Source organism: Octodon degus, unplaced genomic scaffold (genome assembly GCF_000260255.1).
Source record: "Octodon degus isolate 3935 unplaced genomic scaffold, OctDeg1.0 scaffold00126, whole genome shotgun sequence".
In the NCBI taxonomy this organism is placed as follows: Eukaryota; Metazoa; Chordata; class Mammalia; order Rodentia; family Octodontidae; genus Octodon; species Octodon degus.
The window spans coordinates 4,947,212-4,964,577 of NW_004524702.1; the positions used below are offsets into that span (position 1 = coordinate 4,947,212).

The window sequence follows — 17,366 nt, forward strand, 5'->3', positions numbered from 1 at the left end:
AAAAAAAACTTTTTTACTCGTCATCCAAAATTCAACTTTTCACCAAATTTTTAGAACCCTAGAATCAAGTTTTATATTATTTCACACCATTTAAAAATGAGAATCAAAAAAAAAAAAAAGAGAGAGAGAGAATCTTTCTGGGTGTGTTGGCACAAGCCTGTAATACCAGCACTTGAGGGCCTAAGGCAGGGGGATCACCATGAATTTGAAGCTAGCCCTGCTACATAATAGGTTCAAGGCCAGCCTGAACTACACAGAAAGCCCCTGTCTTAAAAAACAAAACAAACAATAATCTCGGCAACAAGACAGGATCATTTACTTCATTATGATAATGCAATTTACTCATAGTTTTTAGTTGTATGTGGGGTCTACTTAGGAAGATAAATGGTAAGGGCCAGAGAGATAGCTCAGCAGACTAAGCGCCTGCTTATGCAAACACAGGGACCAGGGTTTGATCCCCAGGACCACATGCCGTGCTGGCCCCAGAACCACGGGCATGGTGGCACACACCTGTAATCCCAGCACTGGGGAGATTGAGACAGGAGGATCACTACAAGTCTGAGTTGCAAATACAATGGTACCAAATACATTTAAAAAAAAGATAATGATGATACTATAGGAGAAAACCATAGAGCAAGTTCACTATTAACAAGACACATAAAAGATAATTTCCAGGTACAGGATATGGGGATAATAAATTTATTATAATGCTAGTGGTAAATATAATTTTAAATTCATAATCACTGATATCACATACTCTCAAACTAAGCAGTCAACATAATAGTTTTTTTATTATTATTATTTATTTTATTTATTTATTTTGTGTGTGTGTGTGTGTGTGTGGCCAGCTCAGCCCACCAGGGGGCGGAGGATGGCTGGCATGTGGTGCTGGGGGATTGAACCGTGGTCCCTGTGTTTTGCTTAGCTTAGCTTAGCTTGATTCTAAGTAGATGCTTTAGACCACTGAGCCATCTCACCAGCCCCAACATAATAGTTTTAAGACATAAGCAAGATGAATGTGAACTAACCTCTTCCTGAAGCTTCTGGTTAGTTTCTCGGCCATCACCAAGCTCTGCCATCCAGATCCATAACAAAGACAGCCCATGTCTTTCCAAAAAGGATTTCAGGCAGGACTGTGAATGTGTATTCTTTCATGGAGAAGAGAGAGCAGATGCAGGGGTTGGGGGAACAAAATGTTAAAGGAGGACCACAGATAGGACCAAAGAGTTTACCTACACACATTTGTAAGAAACCTTTAAACTCTATTTTCATTAACCCCAACAGAACTATTTAACAAACAAATGCTTTAAAGTAATAGATTATAATTATTTCTGGTATGTTAAAAAATGTGTTTTCTTTCTTTCTTTTTTTTTTTTTTTGCAGAACCGGGGATTGAATTCATGTCCCTTATGTTTGCCAGGCAAGTGCTTATTCTACTGAGCCATCTCCCCGGCTCCAAAAAATGTGTTTTCTGTAATAATAAAACAGGACTTAGTAACAAAAAAAATTATAAAAATAGGTCATTTATAAGCAAGTTCAACTGTACAACTAATGGGAAAATTACATCTACCTTACTGAAAAAACTAAAGCCATACATATTAGTCTTTTTTTTTTCTGTCCCTTTCAGATATTTATTCAAAAGGCTTCTTGCTATTCACTTTTATTATCCAATTTCTTATGACCTACTTAATAAAAAGCGGGAATAAAACTGTTAAAATTCCTTGCTTTAAGATCATATAGAAAAAAAGCTGTGGTATGTTTATACCTAGGGGTTGAGGTGGTTTCTACCAAGTGTCATGAACTGTTACATAAAAAAGAAAAAAATCCCACCATGTTCTCTGTCCAGACAAAGCAAGCAAAGATCTAACATTGATCTCTTCAGCCATCTTTAAGAGTGCAAGGACTGGGGATATAGCTCAGTGGCATAAGCACCTGCCTGGCAAGTTCAAGGTCCTGAGTTCAATTCTGGGTATCAAAAATAAAACAAAACTCCAAGCTTTCAAATTCATAGAGAACTCATATTCATTCAAAAACTAACATTAATTCTTATTAGCTAGACTAGCCCATTCCCCAATTCAGAAGTAAAAAGTAAATTTATATTAAAGTACTCACCTGAATAAGCTTGAGACAGGTAAGTTTCTGCTCCAAAGTTTCAATTCGAACCATTAGTCGGGATAAACTGAGCACCTGGTTTTTATCAGAAAGACCCTCACCATTTTCCATCAGTGCTTCTAGCTCTCCATCTACCTGTCATAGCAATGAAAAACACCTGATTATTAAGAGAAAGCTAACCACTGACTTCAGAATCAAACAATAAGTAGGGTGTGGTAGCATATGTTTGTACTCCTGAACTTGGGAAGCTAAGGCAAGCTCACCAGAATTCAAGGCCAGCCTGGGCTACATAATAAATACGCCAGCGTGAACTTTACTCTACATGAAGATTCTATCTTTAAAAAGGGAGAGGGGGACAGAGCAGAAGCGAAGGTAAGAAATCTTGGTAGTAGGGCCGGGGAGATGGCTCAGTGGAATAAGCGCTTCTCTGGCAAGTGCAAGGTCCTGAGTTCAATCCCCGGTTCCGCAAAAAAAAAAAAAAAAAGAAATCTTGGTAGTGCTATAATCCAGTGTCTGTAATTTGGGTGGTTAAATAGTGTGATCAATTGTGAAATAACTTTAGGGAAACCTAAAAAAAGGAGGCAGAAAATAAAACAAATTTTTCCTTTCATTACTTACGCTTACTAAAATTATTTATTTATAGGTCATTGTCTCCCAAAAAAGATTTACAGAAACTAAAAGCAAACATAAATGTATACAAATGATTAGGGTGTTTTACATAGCACTTAAGTTCCTTGACTTACAGTGGGGTTTGGTCCAGATAGTCTGTAAAACAAAAATATCACCTAATCTACTGAATGTCATACTTTACAGCACTACTACACTATATTATATAGTACTAGCTGTTCACACTCACTCCTCAGTGGCTGGACAGGAGCTGTGGCTCACTGCAGCTGTCCAGAAACAAAAGAGCATCAGAATGTCATACTGGGCTATCGCTAACCCCAGAAAAGATCAAAATTCTGAAGTATAAGATGTGAATAAAAATGCAGCAAGCTGCTGCCAAGTTCCATCTGAAGAGCAGACTGACAAAAGCATGACAGTGTGTCCTTACCTAATTTTTTTTTTTAACCACATTTGGCACAATGTAACATCTGGGTCTCCCCCAAAGTCAAAACCACCATGAAAAGTAAACATTTTAAATTGATTCAGGAAACTAAGGCAGCCACAACAGCACACCTAAAGACACTTAGGAAAGAAGACTTCCAGAACTGATTTGGAGACTGGCAAGAACAATGGAATAGCTATGTTCATGGGAGTATCTTGAGGGGGATTAATGGAAATGTCTTTCACTATATTTTAAAAATTTAGGGCTGGTGAGATAGCTCAGCAGACTAAACGCCTGCTTAGACAAGCGTAGGGACCGGGGTTTGATCCCGGAGACCACATGCCATGCTGGACCCACCCCCTGAGCGCACTGAGCTGGCTGACTGGGAGTGGTGGCGCACTCCTATAATTCCAGTGCTGGGGAGGCTGAAAACAAGGAGATCACTATGAGTCCAAGCTGCATAGTGGAACCCTGTAACAAACAAATACATTTAAAAAAATTAAAACAGTCACCATTTTCAGTCACACACACAGTTCCTAATGAATATCAATCTCACATCTTCACAAAGTCAAAAAATTAAGGTGAAACACAAACAAGGAACTGTCTACACAATTTGTGTATCTGGGAATTTAAGGGCTATTTTAGATACATTTTGTTTCTGTTTTGTTTTGTTTTTTTTTTTTCTTTCAGAACGGGGGATTGAACTCAGGCCCTTGCGCTTGCCAGGGAAGCACTTATTCCACTGAGCCATCTCTTCAGTCTAGATATATTTTGATGAAATATAGTGACCAGACTCAAGGAAAATATTTTATTTATATTTAGGTTTACAAGCTCTGGGAAACTATTGACTTAGGTGTTTTCAAGAATATTTCACTGCAAGCAGGCAGGGCCTGGGAGTTGGAACCCCGGGCCTGCTATGCTAGCCCCGCCCCTGGGGCATATTGAGATGGCAACTGAGACTGGGTATGGTGGCACGCACCTGTAATCCCAGCTCTTGGGAGGCTGTAAGCAGGCAGATCACTACAAGTCCAATCTAGTAGTTAGACCCTGAACACCCTGTAGACCCTTCCCTAAAATACAAAAAAATAAAAATAAAAAAAGAATATTTCAATTGTTCTATATACCTAAATCTAATCTCCATGAATCTGAAGTAAAAAATAACCAACCATACCTCTTTCCAGTAACACCACATCTGATTCTGGTTTCTCTGTTAGTAGAATAATCTCTTAAACTTCAATCAGAAAGTCTATTTCACTTCTTGAAATTTTTATATTGGAAGTTGAAAGAAGAATACTTACTGAATCTTTCTTACGGGATCGTTCCTTTTTCATCTTCCCTCCTGCGGCTCTGATACTGACTCTGTTTTCTCCTCCCAGGTAACCCCGGCAATTAGCTGACCCACAGAAACATTTCTGAGCTTCTTTCCTGCATAGGAAAAGAAGTCAATTATGTGATAGAAAACTGTATGAAAATGCCAACAATATGATAACACACAAGAAGCATATGAGCCTACTGAAAATAAAACTAAAGAGTGATTTTAAGAGATTAATAAATCTGCTATTATCTAATAAAACTGCCTAAAAATTGCTTTAAAAAATTTTCCATGGATGCACCTTGAGACCATGTTGCATGAAATAAAACACGCAAGTTTTACTATTGCATGGTTCCTCTTGAGAGCAAAATTAAAGAGCAAAAAAAAAAGTAAAATTAAAGATAGACAATAGGAAGCAGAGTGTTTTCAAACAGGGGATTAAGGGGCTGGTGAGATGGCTCAGTGGTCTAAAGCACCTACTTGGAACAAGCAAACCACAGGGACCACGGTTCAATCCCCCAGCACCACATGCCAGCCCCGCCCCCTGGTGGGCTGAGCTGGCCACACACACACACACACACACACAATAAATAAATAAATGTAATAAAAAAAAAATTAAAAAAAAACAACAAAAAAAACAGGGGATTAAGAAATGGAGGGAGAAGAGGGAAAAGAAATAACGTAACCGAGATGTGTTGTGTATGCACATATACCAACTCTCCCCCAAGGAATGTAATCATTATGCAAGGTAAGCATGTACTAATAAAAAATAAAAACTGGAAGGAAAAAAAAAAAAAAGAATCCAACAGTATAGTACTCTGCTTCCTCCCAATTGTGTGACATTGAAAAACTGCCTCATTTCCCCATGCCTTAATTCCCCTATCTGTAAAATGGAGCCAATATCAAAGAGGGTTGTTATAAAGACTGACTAGATCATGTATATAATGCTCTTGACATAAAGCCTGACACCCAGTAAACTCAATAAATGCTACCAAAGGTTAAAAATAAAATTTATTTTCTAATCTTTTCCTTGTTAGACAAAATTCAACAATAAATTAAACAGTAATTTCTCCATTTTATGAGAATACTGACTAATGTATGAAAAAAAAGATCACATAAATATTTGGGCTGACAAAAATTGCTTGCGTAGTTCAGATTACTATTTTATGTAAATGTGTAATTGGTGTTTGCAAATATATTTATATATAAATGTTTAATTAGAATAAGTAAAACACATTATTATAGGACACTCAGGAAATGTTTGACCATTGCAAAGTATTATAAGGCTAAGCCATCAAAATAACAAATAGAACAATACTTAAATGTAACCATGGAGACTAGAGAGAATGATGAGAAATAACACAAACCTAAATCTACAAGCCTGAATAGACACACAAAGAATACATAAAGCATACTCAAAAGTAAAAGGATAGGTTTAATATATAACAGTACCAATTAAGAAGCATAAAAATAATTCGGTTTGTTTTTGTAATGTGTTTTGTACAGGGTCTCACTATGTAGCTTAGACTCATAGTTATCCTCCTGTTTTCGGCCTCTCCAGCACTGGGATTACAGGTGTGCACCACCACGCCCAGACTCAGTCTCTGGCTCATTGCACTCAGGGGGAGGGCTGGTGTGGCAAACATAACCAGGTATCAAACCCTAGTCCCTGCACTTATCTCAGCAGGAGCTTAATCCACTGAGCCACCTTGTCAGCCCCAAAATAAATTACTTAATAAATACTGAAGGATGCTAACAAAGCTATGGGGGAAAGAATCCTTCTACACCATGGGTAGGAATGGAAACTAGTACAACACTAGAGAAATCAGTATGGCACATTCTTCAAAAAAACTGAAATTAGAATTCAATTTGGCCTAGCTATTCCCCTTCTAGGCATCTTCCCAAAAAAGTTGAGGATAATCGCATAACAAGGCTGTAAGTAAATGGCACACACCTATAATCCCAGCACTCTTGAGGATGAGGCCAGGGGATTGTCATGTGTTTATGGCCAGCCCAATTATATAGCAAGACCAAGTTTCAAAACACCAAAAGACAGGGCCAGGGAGATAGCTCAGTAGAATAAGTGCTTGCTGGCAACTGCAGGGTCCTGAGTTCAATCCCCAGTACCGCAAAAAAGAAAAAGACAGAACAAAACAAAAAACACCAAAAGACAAACAACAACCCAAAAATCCAGACAGTAATTATACTGATCCACACATACCCATGTTTATAGCTCCACAATGCATAATAGCTAACTCTTCTAAGTGGTGCATGTCTAGTGATAGATGAATGGATAAAGAAAATGTGTTATACACATGCAGTACTTACGTTTAACAAAAAAGGATAGACTTTAATCATTTGTAAGAAAATAAATATGCCTTAAGATCATAATTGCAAAATGAAATAAATCAGACACACAAACTTAAATGTCACATGGTTTCTCTTATATGAGAAACCCTAAATACAGGTAAAGAGCAAAATAAAAACTAATGGGAAATAAGGAGACAGATCTTTCCCAAATGGGAAGGAGATCAAGAGATGAAGGGAAGGGCCGGTGAAATAGCTCAGCAGACTAAACGCCTGCTTAGGCAAGCACAGGGACCAGGATTCAATCCCTGGTACTGCACAACATGCAGGCACCAGCCCCACACTGAGCAGCAAATGAGTCCAGGCATGGTAGTGCACGCCTGTAATCCCAGCGCTGGGGAGGCTGAAAACAGGAGGATCACTATGAGTCTGAGCTGTGTAGTGAGACCCTGTACAAAACATATTAATAAAAAAAAAAAAAAAGATAAGGGGGGGAAGGAGGAAAGGAAAAAGGGATTAAAAAAGAATTAAGATGTGTTATGCATATGTATCAACTTCATACAATGAATAAATGAATATAAACATGTGTACCACAAATGCGCTTATTCCACTGAGACATCTCCCTGGCCCCCACATCCCATTTCTTAGGACAACAAAAACAGAAAAAAATATTGAGCCCTACAAAGAACCTGGTCTGCACCCATTCTGTAAAAACATGACAAGACAAGCACATGGATCCAGCATATGCTTTAGTTTATATGAGATAATCAATCTAAGACATGAAGCATGGTATCTATGAAGGAATATGTGAACAGCTTCACTGCCAGAGAAGCAGTTACTGTTATCGAACTGGACAAAGCAGAGGAGTTATATCCTTGTCATATGCTACCATTAAAAGGGCTCAAATATCCAGGAAACTATTTATGTGCTTTTTACTATCAGCATTGAAAATACCAATTCACTTAAGGAAAGTACCAATTCACTTGGGTATAATCTAGGAAAAAATACTTCTACTAGAGTTTTGTTTGTATCTTACTTGAAGTTTCCATCCTCTCAAATGTACTGGTTTCTTAATAATCAAGAAATCATTTTGTGAGCCAGGGAGATAGCTTAGTAGAATAAACGTTTGCCTGGCAAGTGCAGGGGGTCCTGAGTTCAATCCCCAGTACCAAAAAAAAAAAAAAAAAAAAAAAAAAAATCATCTTGTATGAGGCACAGTACCTTAGAAACCAGACAAAAGGACACAGACACACACATAGTCATACATGGTGATACATGCCTGTAATCCCAACTACTAGGGAATTAGAGAGACTATCCTGAGATTAAACCCCAATACCCCACTCTCCAAAAAAATTGTAAGAAAAATACTTAGTTTTTCCCTTTTTAAACTTTAAACTAATTTTCAAAATCACAAACTAATTCTTTCAGTTTTGATGAATGTAGTTTTATTTTTAAAATGCTGTTAAAATTCATATGTAATGTTTCAAACCACCTCAGTTATCATCCTTGAAATGTTAATAAGAACTGTCCCACTTTCAGGGATATAAGTATTCTTTGTTACTGCATCAGTTACTATTTTAAAGAACAACTGTTCTTTTTTTCCTTTTTGCAGTGTTGGTGATTGAATCCAGCACCTTTGGAATGAACTATATTCCCAGTCCTTTTTGAGAATGGGTCTCACTAAGACACTGGGGTTGCCTACACTTGGCTTGAACTCTATGATCCTGTCTTAGCTGCCCAAGTACTAGAATTACAGGAATGTATCACCACATGCAGCTGGACCCGAAGTCACTGTTGAAAACACAATATAGGTTAAACAAGAGTAATTGTAAGTTAACTGCTAAAGATAACAGATACACAGGGATTATATTATTCTTTTCACACATAATAGGCATTTCTACTATAAAAACTTTTACAGAAATAGTAAAGTATGAAAAAGTTCAGATAAAAATTACTTACTTCCTATACAATATACCTAAGTATAGGAAGTTAGAAGTGTCACACAGTAGGAAAAACCTTAAAACCAAAATAGTATAGACTGGGCCTGGCGGTGCAAGCCTATAATCCCAGCCCTTGAGAGGTTGAAAACAGGAGGATCACTAGAGTCTGATCTGTGTAGTGAGACCCTGTAGGTCCTGTATTAAATATATTTAAAAAATAGTATAGTCTAGATGAAAAGATAGTACATAAAATGTCTAAGTCATTCCCATTCACATTTACATAACTATCTAAAGAGCCTATTTATCTATTGGAAACAGCAAAATAACAGAAATAATACTCACCCATATCTTTGAAATTGATAGTCAAATGTTAACTCTGAGCCCGAAGGAACAAGTTTGGTGGTAAAAAACCCAACTCTTAGTTGTCCATTCACAGTCCACTGAGAATGTTTGAAAAGACAAAAACAAAAAATCAGTAATTAATGTGTGTGAACACTGTAATCACGTGGCTTCATTAAGCATGTGGCTCTTTTTCTTTCAATAAAATAATAAGTTTGCTACTCTTATTAACTAACTATCTATGATGTGTCTCTAATAAAAGAAACTACTAGCCAGGCAGATGGCATATGCCTATAATCCTAGCACAGCAGGTCAGTGAGGCAAGACTGCAAGGTTAAGCCCAGAGTGGACAATTCAGCACCTTAGTAATACCCTGTCTCAGTCTGTCCTGTTACAAATCTGTATATGGTTAGATTTCTAAATTTCTTTGTAAAAATATGTAAATGCTTATTTCTAGTTTTTTAAAATTATTTTTCCTTCATATTCTGTAAGGACTTAAAGTTCAACATATCAAAAAAAAAGTAATACCCTGTCTCTAAATAAAATATTTAAAAGGGGTTGTGGATATAGCTCAGTATGGAGGCCCTATGTTCAATCTCCAGCTACTTGAACACATTCACACACACAAAGATTCACTTCCTCTGAAAACAGGCAAAATAGAAGTGTGGTATATTACTGATATCACAAGGAAATCTACATTAATTTATATCAAAAGAGACTACATTGTAAGACAAAATGGGGTCTGGGAACTGAGACAGATGTCAATTGTTTAAATTCATGAAACTGGTTATATGGTTGAACACAGTGAAAGGGAAAGTAAGCATCAGAATAGACAAATAACTTTCAAAAATTAAAATGGGCAGATACACTGGAGGTAGAACAGGCAGACTGTTCAGAACATGCAAATCAAGGAATGCACTGCACCGTTCAAGCCCATTTGCAAATTACTGATGAAAAACCCAGATTTTAAGGCATACAGTAAAGTGGGAGTCTCAAAGTTAAACATGTGGCCAACCGGATGTGGGAGAATTAGAACTATCATTTAAATTAAATGATTCTAGACTGGGTTTTCCTTTGTTATATGGCATACACAAAATCTATAAGCATACAGCTTAAAGGGTAAAAAATATTCAGGAGTGAAAAGCACTATTTCAACAGGACGGGAAATTATGATAAATATTTGAGTCCATAGCTCAATTTTTTTTTTAATCTGCAGAGGGGGTGTATAGTTTTCTTATTCTTAAATTTATAGTATTTCTAACTTTGGCTATTTAACCTCTGATGAGTGTTTCACGAAGTATCTAAATATGAACGTAACCACTGAATAATACTAAAATTAAAAGTTTAGTTTTATATTTTGGCATCTCTGAAATAATATCCAAAATAATGATGGGCAAGAAAACAATAAAATGCAACACTGAGTTCCTAGGCTGGGGATCCTAAGCTACAAAAATAACAGCCACAAAAATTTGAATAAGGTCTTTTAATTAGGTAACAGTACGCACTGGACATAATCACTGCACTATGGTTCTATATATCATCATCATTTGGGGATGTTAAGGTGACATATGGTTACACACACTGTACTATTTTCACAATCCTATAAATCTAAACTTATTTCAAAATGAAGTAAAACAGATTACAAAAGAAATTAAAAAAATAAAATTCATGAATATTTTTGGCATAGAATCAAAACCAGTAATCTTCAATAAATATCCCAAATTTTAATTCTATCTTAACTTACTTTTTGGGTTTCACAGTTTGGTTCACAGCTGTGATTCATGAAACGAGAGCAATTTCCTTTCTGTGTGGCATCTATTATCTGGAGGAGGATGATAATAGTTTAAAAATGAGACTTAAATTTAAAAGTCATGTACTACATTCTGTTAATGAATAGAATGATTTGTTCTAATGGTGTTTGTAAATAGGATCACAAGTCCGCATCTTGTACAGCAATTAACCACTAAGAAGAATATATGCAGTGTATTATTTGTTGAAAAATAAAAAAAAAAATAAAATAAAATAAAAGTCATGTACTTCGCAAAGGAAAAGCATTAAGGCTAATTTATTTCTCTCTGCTTCTGGAAGATTTGTTAACTATAAACATTTTACACAAAGACAAAATTATCTCTGTTGTATCTGTCAATGTTTCTCCCATTTACTTGTAGCAATTTCTTATGTCCTACTGCATTCCAAACTCATTTTATATGTGCACTACTTCATTTCAAAATGAATGCTATATACTATAGTCCACTACCACACTCTAAAATCAGAATATGTGTCCAAATCCCCAAAGAGTGTGAAAATTTGCTGGGCCAATCATAAGAGGTACTGTGTATCAAGCAAGTCTTGGAGTAGGTCCCTTGAATTTCCATTTCCACATTGAACATAGAAAGAGGGTTGGGGAGATAGCTTGATGGTCTAAGCACCTGCCTGGCAAGCGCAAGGACCCAGGTTTGATCCCTGGTACTGCATGCCATGCTGGCTGGCCACCTAAAGCACCTGTGGTGGCGCACAACTATAATCTCAGTGCTGGGAAATCTGAGACAAAAGGATCACTATGAGTTCAAGCTATGTAGCAAGACCCTGTACCAAATAAATAAATAAATGATTAAAAAAATTTTTTTTTAAGTGAAAAGTATTAATTAGCTGAACTCTACTAAACCAGACATTTAAGAGATTTTTAACATATAAATCATGTAACTTTCCACTAAAAAAAATTTTTGAAGTATTTTCATAACATTGTTATTTGTATTAATTTGTAATGTTTGTTGTTATTTTGAAATGAATTAATATTTTAAAAGTTGTTTTAGTTTTAAATATAATAAATATAACCCAGATTCCAAAAAAAAAGCATGTTGGGGGGTCTTCAATAACTTTTTTTGGCGGAACTGAGGACTGAACTCAGGTCCTTGCGCTTGCCAGGGAAGCGCTTATTCCACTGAGCCATCTCCCTGGCCCTCTTCAATAACTTTTAAGAATTGTTTTTTAAAAAAAAAATGGTGTAACATGAAGCACACTTACACTTATATAAAAACTTGCCTCTCCCATCTTTTTTGAAAACAAAGTATATACACTGTGCACTGTTCTAGCCCTAATTTTTGGTGCTTTAGCAATCAGTCAGTATTAAACAGTTTTTCCAGTCCAACAATTTCCAGCTCTGTTTCAAAGAAAATATATCCATATTGCTCACCTCATCATTCTTCAGGGCCATGAAATAGTAATGAATGTTTTTGTTTCGTGCATATTCCTTTACCCGAGCTTTAAACTCTTTATGATCAAGTACCTCTCCACAATATTCTAGGACAAAGGTGTTCCTGTCAAACAATGAGAAAAAAATATAGCACTTCCTGTCTAGGAGGTATTTGGAAACAGGTACACACACACACATCTAGACAGAAGTACAAATTTAAAAAAAAATACAAAATGGGTATATTTGGGCTCTAGAGAAGCTAAGGCAGGATAATAATGGCAAATCCAAGGTCGGCCAGGGCTACACAGTGAGTCCCAATCTCAAAAATCAACAAGTAGACAAATTTGGTATCACACAAATATAATTAAAATTGTATATTTAAGTATTTTTTTCCCTTTTTAAAATTTTTTTTATATTTAAGTATTGAGCATCTAACCAAGGTTAATTTTTCTTCTAATACTTTTTCACAGAATATCGATTCTAAGAACCTTTTTTTTGGTGCAGAACCAGGGAGTGAACTCAGGTCCTTGTGCTTGCCAGGGAAGCACTTACTCCACTAAGCCATCTCCCTGGACCCTTTAAGAACTTTTTATAGCTTTTATACTTCATATATACCTCTAAAAGTGTATATTCCTTCTCCAGACATTAAAACAAATGTTTGAGCTGAGTCAGGTGTGGTGACAGACACCTGTAACCCCAACACTGGAGAGGCCAAGTCAGGGGAATCATCATGAGTTCCAAGATCAGCCTGAGATACATACTGAGTTGAAGGCCAGCCTGATCATGCAGCAAGACCCTGTCTCAAAAAAAACAAAAGAAAAAAAAGAAAAAAAGAAAGAAAGAAAAAAGTGTGCTTGAGCTGAGGAATGAAGCTCAAGGGCAGAAGGTTTGCCTAGTATATGTGAGGCCCTGGGTTCAATCCCAACCTCCAGGGAAAAAACATAATATTACTACTATGGAAATTGATTCATAGCTAGGAAACAGCTCTGGAAAAACTAATAGGCCTTTCATTCCAGGATAAAAGAAGGCAATGGGCTACAGTTATAGCTCAGGAGCACAGTACATGCCTAGCAACTTAAATATAGCAGCTCTTCTGTCACTTTTTTAAAAACATCTAAAATGATATTAAAAGTCAAATGTATGTGCCAGCCCTGCCCCCAGGTGCGCTGAGCCGGTGATTGATTGAGACTGGGTGCGGTGGGGCAAGCCTGTAATCCCAGCACTTGGGAGGCTGAAAAACAGGAGGATCTCTACAAGTCCCACCTACATAGTGAGACCCCGTGGACCCTGTTTTAAATACAGTCAAATGTAGGGCAACTACACTGAAGATAACAATATGTAATACAACCATTGTTAACTTCCTATCTTGTAATTTTGTATCATTTTTATGTTGCTTGTTTTTTTTTCTCTTTAAAATAAAAATAAATTAAAAATAAAAAGTCAAATCTAAGCTCCACCTACACAGGTGGCCTCACTGTCCGGTAAAGACACATGCAGAATTTGTGTAAGAGAGTTGTAGAGAACAGTGCTCAAAGAGATTTGTGCAGAAGGATACTCCTGAGAATAACCCATACACTTCATCTGATATTTCATGCCAGTCAACTGTAAGAGGATAGAAGTAATTATTTAAAAATAAAAACCCATCTAAAAGGGTATAACAAGCAAAAGTTTCCTGATATAGCCCAAAGGCAGAATGGGTGGTTGCCCATCTCTGCTACAAAAGTTTTATATGTTATCTTCAACGAATGTATATGAAATAGCAACTTTTTATACCATGTTTTGCATTTAGGTCTGCACTGTTTAAACTGTGCCTGCTTTAAACTCTAACAGCATAATGTAGGCCATTCAGGGGAAAACAACCACCACCACCACCTTGGAATAAAGGCAGAGTAAACTATGTAACAAACTTTTCATTTCTATAGAGGCAGAATGATGTCAGAGTTAATGTAAAGCACTGATGGTTCAAATAATTCTGTAAGACATTTTTAAAAGTACTGATGAGCTCAAAATGAGCAAAATTCCAAAATCCAAGCCAAGGAGTAGATGCTTCTCTTATGAGCCAGGTGGAGGTCTGACTTCTTTTACTAACTATCCAAAGGACTTGGCTTTGGTGTGTAAGCAAGTCTCTAATTTATATGCAACTGCACATATGTCACTCAAGGAAAAATGTCTCCAATGGACTTCACCTATATATGTCACTGTGGAGCAGCCCAGACTACAAAGCCAAGATCAAGGCTGATATGGACTATATAGACTGTTGTCAAAAGACGACAGAGAAGAAAAAAGAAAAAAGGAAATGGAAACAAAATTAAGACCTTTTCCGAATGCATTCTGGGAGTTCTAACACTTAGGAATACATATGGTTAACCTCTCTGGCTTCTTTCAGTTACCTTAAACCCTTGTTCTTTCCTTGAAGATCTAAAAGTTCTCTCTCACCAATGACTTCATCTATTGGCTCTATGCAGACAAATGCTTCACTATGCTTTGCTCCAAAGGTCTGAAATGGCCTGCCTAGAAGCCTTAAACCTGCAAAATAAACATGTCCTAATGCTACTGAAGATTTTTAAAAATGCACATCACTTTGTTCACAACATACTAACTAATCAAAATTCTTATCAAAAGAGTTAATCTGGCCAATTGAAAAAAATTAAATCCTCTTAATTTAGAAAAATAAAGCATTTAAAATGAGAAGCTGGGTGGTGCATGTCTATAATCCAAGCACACAGGAGGTTAAAGCAGGAGGACTGCCATGAGTTTGAAGCCAACCTGGTCTATACAATCCGTTCAAGGCCAGTCTACATAGTGAGATCCTGTCTCAAAAAGAGAGAGAGAGAGAGAGAGAGAGAGAGAGAGAGAGAGAGAGAGAGAGAGAGAAATGAACAACTGCATTAAAAAGCAAACTCAAGAACAGAACCAAAAAAATTTAAAGGTGTATGTATATTTCTGCAGCAGCCCAACACAAACATTTAGGCCTCAATAACAAAAATCTACTATTTTTACATCCAACAATTTTCCTTTTAATCAATTTGTAAGTAAAGCAAAAAGATGACAAAATTCAAAGTTTTGTAGTCTCTACCTCTCCAGTCCAAGGAGACAGACCCTCCTCTGAGAAAAAGAGGCTGCCTTATGAATCATGATAATGGCTACTAAGCCCATTTTATGCAGGATATAAAAACTCACAAGTTAAAAAAAAATTTTCTTTCTTACCAAAAACCAACTCTCCTCCTTGAATTTGATCATTTAGAGGTCACTGATGTCATCCCACATAGGTATTATGCTCATGTGACTGATAAGAAAGATTTAGCCAGGCATGGTGATGCCCTACGATCCTGGCAGTCTTGAAGGCTAAGGCAGTATCATAAGTTCTGGGCAATTCAGTGAGAACTTGTCTTGGAATTTTAAAAAATATTTTTTAAGGGTTGGGAATGTGTGACAGAGAGAACAAAAGAAACTGATATGAAAATCATTTTCTATCTTCATAAGAACAAAAGGAACAATTTAACGGGCTGGGGAGATGGCTCAGTAGAATAAGAGCTTCCCTGGCAAGCGCAAGGGCCTGAGTTCAATCCCTGGTTCCACAAAAAAGAAAAAGAAAAAAAAAGAAAGAAACAAAAGGAACAATTTAGTTTTCAAAAGATGTATCTGAAGATCCATGCTAGAAATCCAAATTATTGCCTTCATACCTAATTGTTCTGAGTCTCCACAATAAACAGACCACCCCACCCAACCATAGCCCCACTCCCTGTTCCTACTCCCACTCCAATTTCCAAGGGTAGGTATATGCTCATAGAGTTCTGAAGGAATAATTGTGTCTGAGTTATTGAATCCAGCAAATGTTTCATTTTATTTCTTCCCTTTATTCCATTTATACATTCTTAAATCTGTTCAACCTTAAACACAAATAATATTTAACTATAAAGTAAAGGGCACTCAACTTTTATTAAGAATACTTACACATGCTATAGATTAGAAAACTAGATGTTTAAAGGTAGAAAATGAACCTTTCATTGTATTACACTGAAAAGCTACAGGAGTTGGAGAACCTGTTTCTGTCAATGAATGTTTGCTTTAATCTTTTACATTGGTAAATCTGAGGTAATCTCTTCTACTCTTATCCCAACACAATTTTATGAGTATTAATAGATTTTGTGGTAAAGTTACCTCCTTTTTCATAGAACTCCACAGCAACTCTAGAGCTCTATAGCAGTTAGTATGGTTTGCAACTACAGAAACTGTAACTATCTACCTAGGTATCTGCCTTTTCCAAACATCAAAAGTGACAGAATGTTTTCTGGTACACAGAAAGGGGTTTTTAATTAATTTCCTATAAGTCAATTAAAAAACAAAAAGATACCAAATCATCATTCTGCAAAATAACCAGCATTTAACTTCAACAGAGAAATCATTTTCCTGTAAGACATTTAACCAAGTTTATCAACAACTTTTTAAAAAATATATATATTTTATTTATTTGATATAGGATCTCGCTATACAGTTCAGACTTGTAGTGACCCTCCTGTCTCAGCCTCCCCTATCAACAACTTTTAATAGGGTGATTAGAACATAACTTACGAAGGAAGATCTTTAGCAGCTCTTAAGCCCCAACCTTTTTTTTCTGTAAGTATAACTTCCACATCTGCATGCTGTTTTCTCTGAAATCGTCTATTGGAACAAAAATCCCCATTTGGACATCGAGAGGAACTGAAATAAGAAGTGAAAATTAACTCTTTAAGCAGAAGAATCAAAGCACCTTCATTAGAATGTGTCATATAAATGTCTATCTTACAAGCGAACTGTTTTGAATAATTCATTCCATCACACTGTTATTCAGCCAAGTATATCTGCAATATAGCCTTGTCATTTGGTCATCACCAGAAAGGTTTGCCTACCACTCCCTAGTGTTTAGAACACTGTACCAGGCTATGTACAAATTACAACACTCTGACAGCTATACAGAATTATCTTATTTTATTTATATTTACTTGGTTTTCGCTTTTCATTACCAAGGAATGAACCTAAGATCTTTGTGTTGAGCTATACATTCCAGACCTCAGATACTCCCCTTTTTTAAGGGTGAAGTAGAATCTCACGAAGTTGCCCAGTCTAGGTTCTAAC

General features: G+C 36.4%; 1 protein-coding gene across 6 annotated transcripts in view; it reads right to left on the bottom strand.

The window, feature by feature from the left end:
* Setd2 (SET domain containing 2) overlaps nt 1–17,366 on the bottom strand; it is a 106,390-nt gene that overhangs the window by 74,051 nt on the left and 14,973 nt on the right. For all 6 annotated transcript variants that reach the window (XR_002817974.1, XR_002817975.1, XR_002817976.1 and 3 more), the window contains exons 4-10: nt 16,824–16,952; nt 12,252–12,375; nt 10,803–10,880; nt 9,062–9,159; nt 4,459–4,585; nt 2,113–2,247; nt 1,029–1,148 (exon numbers count right to left, since the gene is read on the bottom strand). Coding sequence is in view for 3 of the 6 variants with exons in the window: in XM_004640783.3 (XP_004640840.2) it covers nt 1,029–1,148; nt 2,113–2,247; nt 4,459–4,585; nt 9,062–9,159; nt 10,803–10,880; nt 12,252–12,375; nt 16,824–16,952 (811 nt within the window). In the remaining 3 variants the exon portion in view is untranslated. The remainder of the gene's footprint in view (nt 1–1,028; nt 1,149–2,112; nt 2,248–4,458; nt 4,586–9,061; nt 9,160–10,802; nt 10,881–12,251; nt 12,376–16,823; nt 16,953–17,366) is intronic.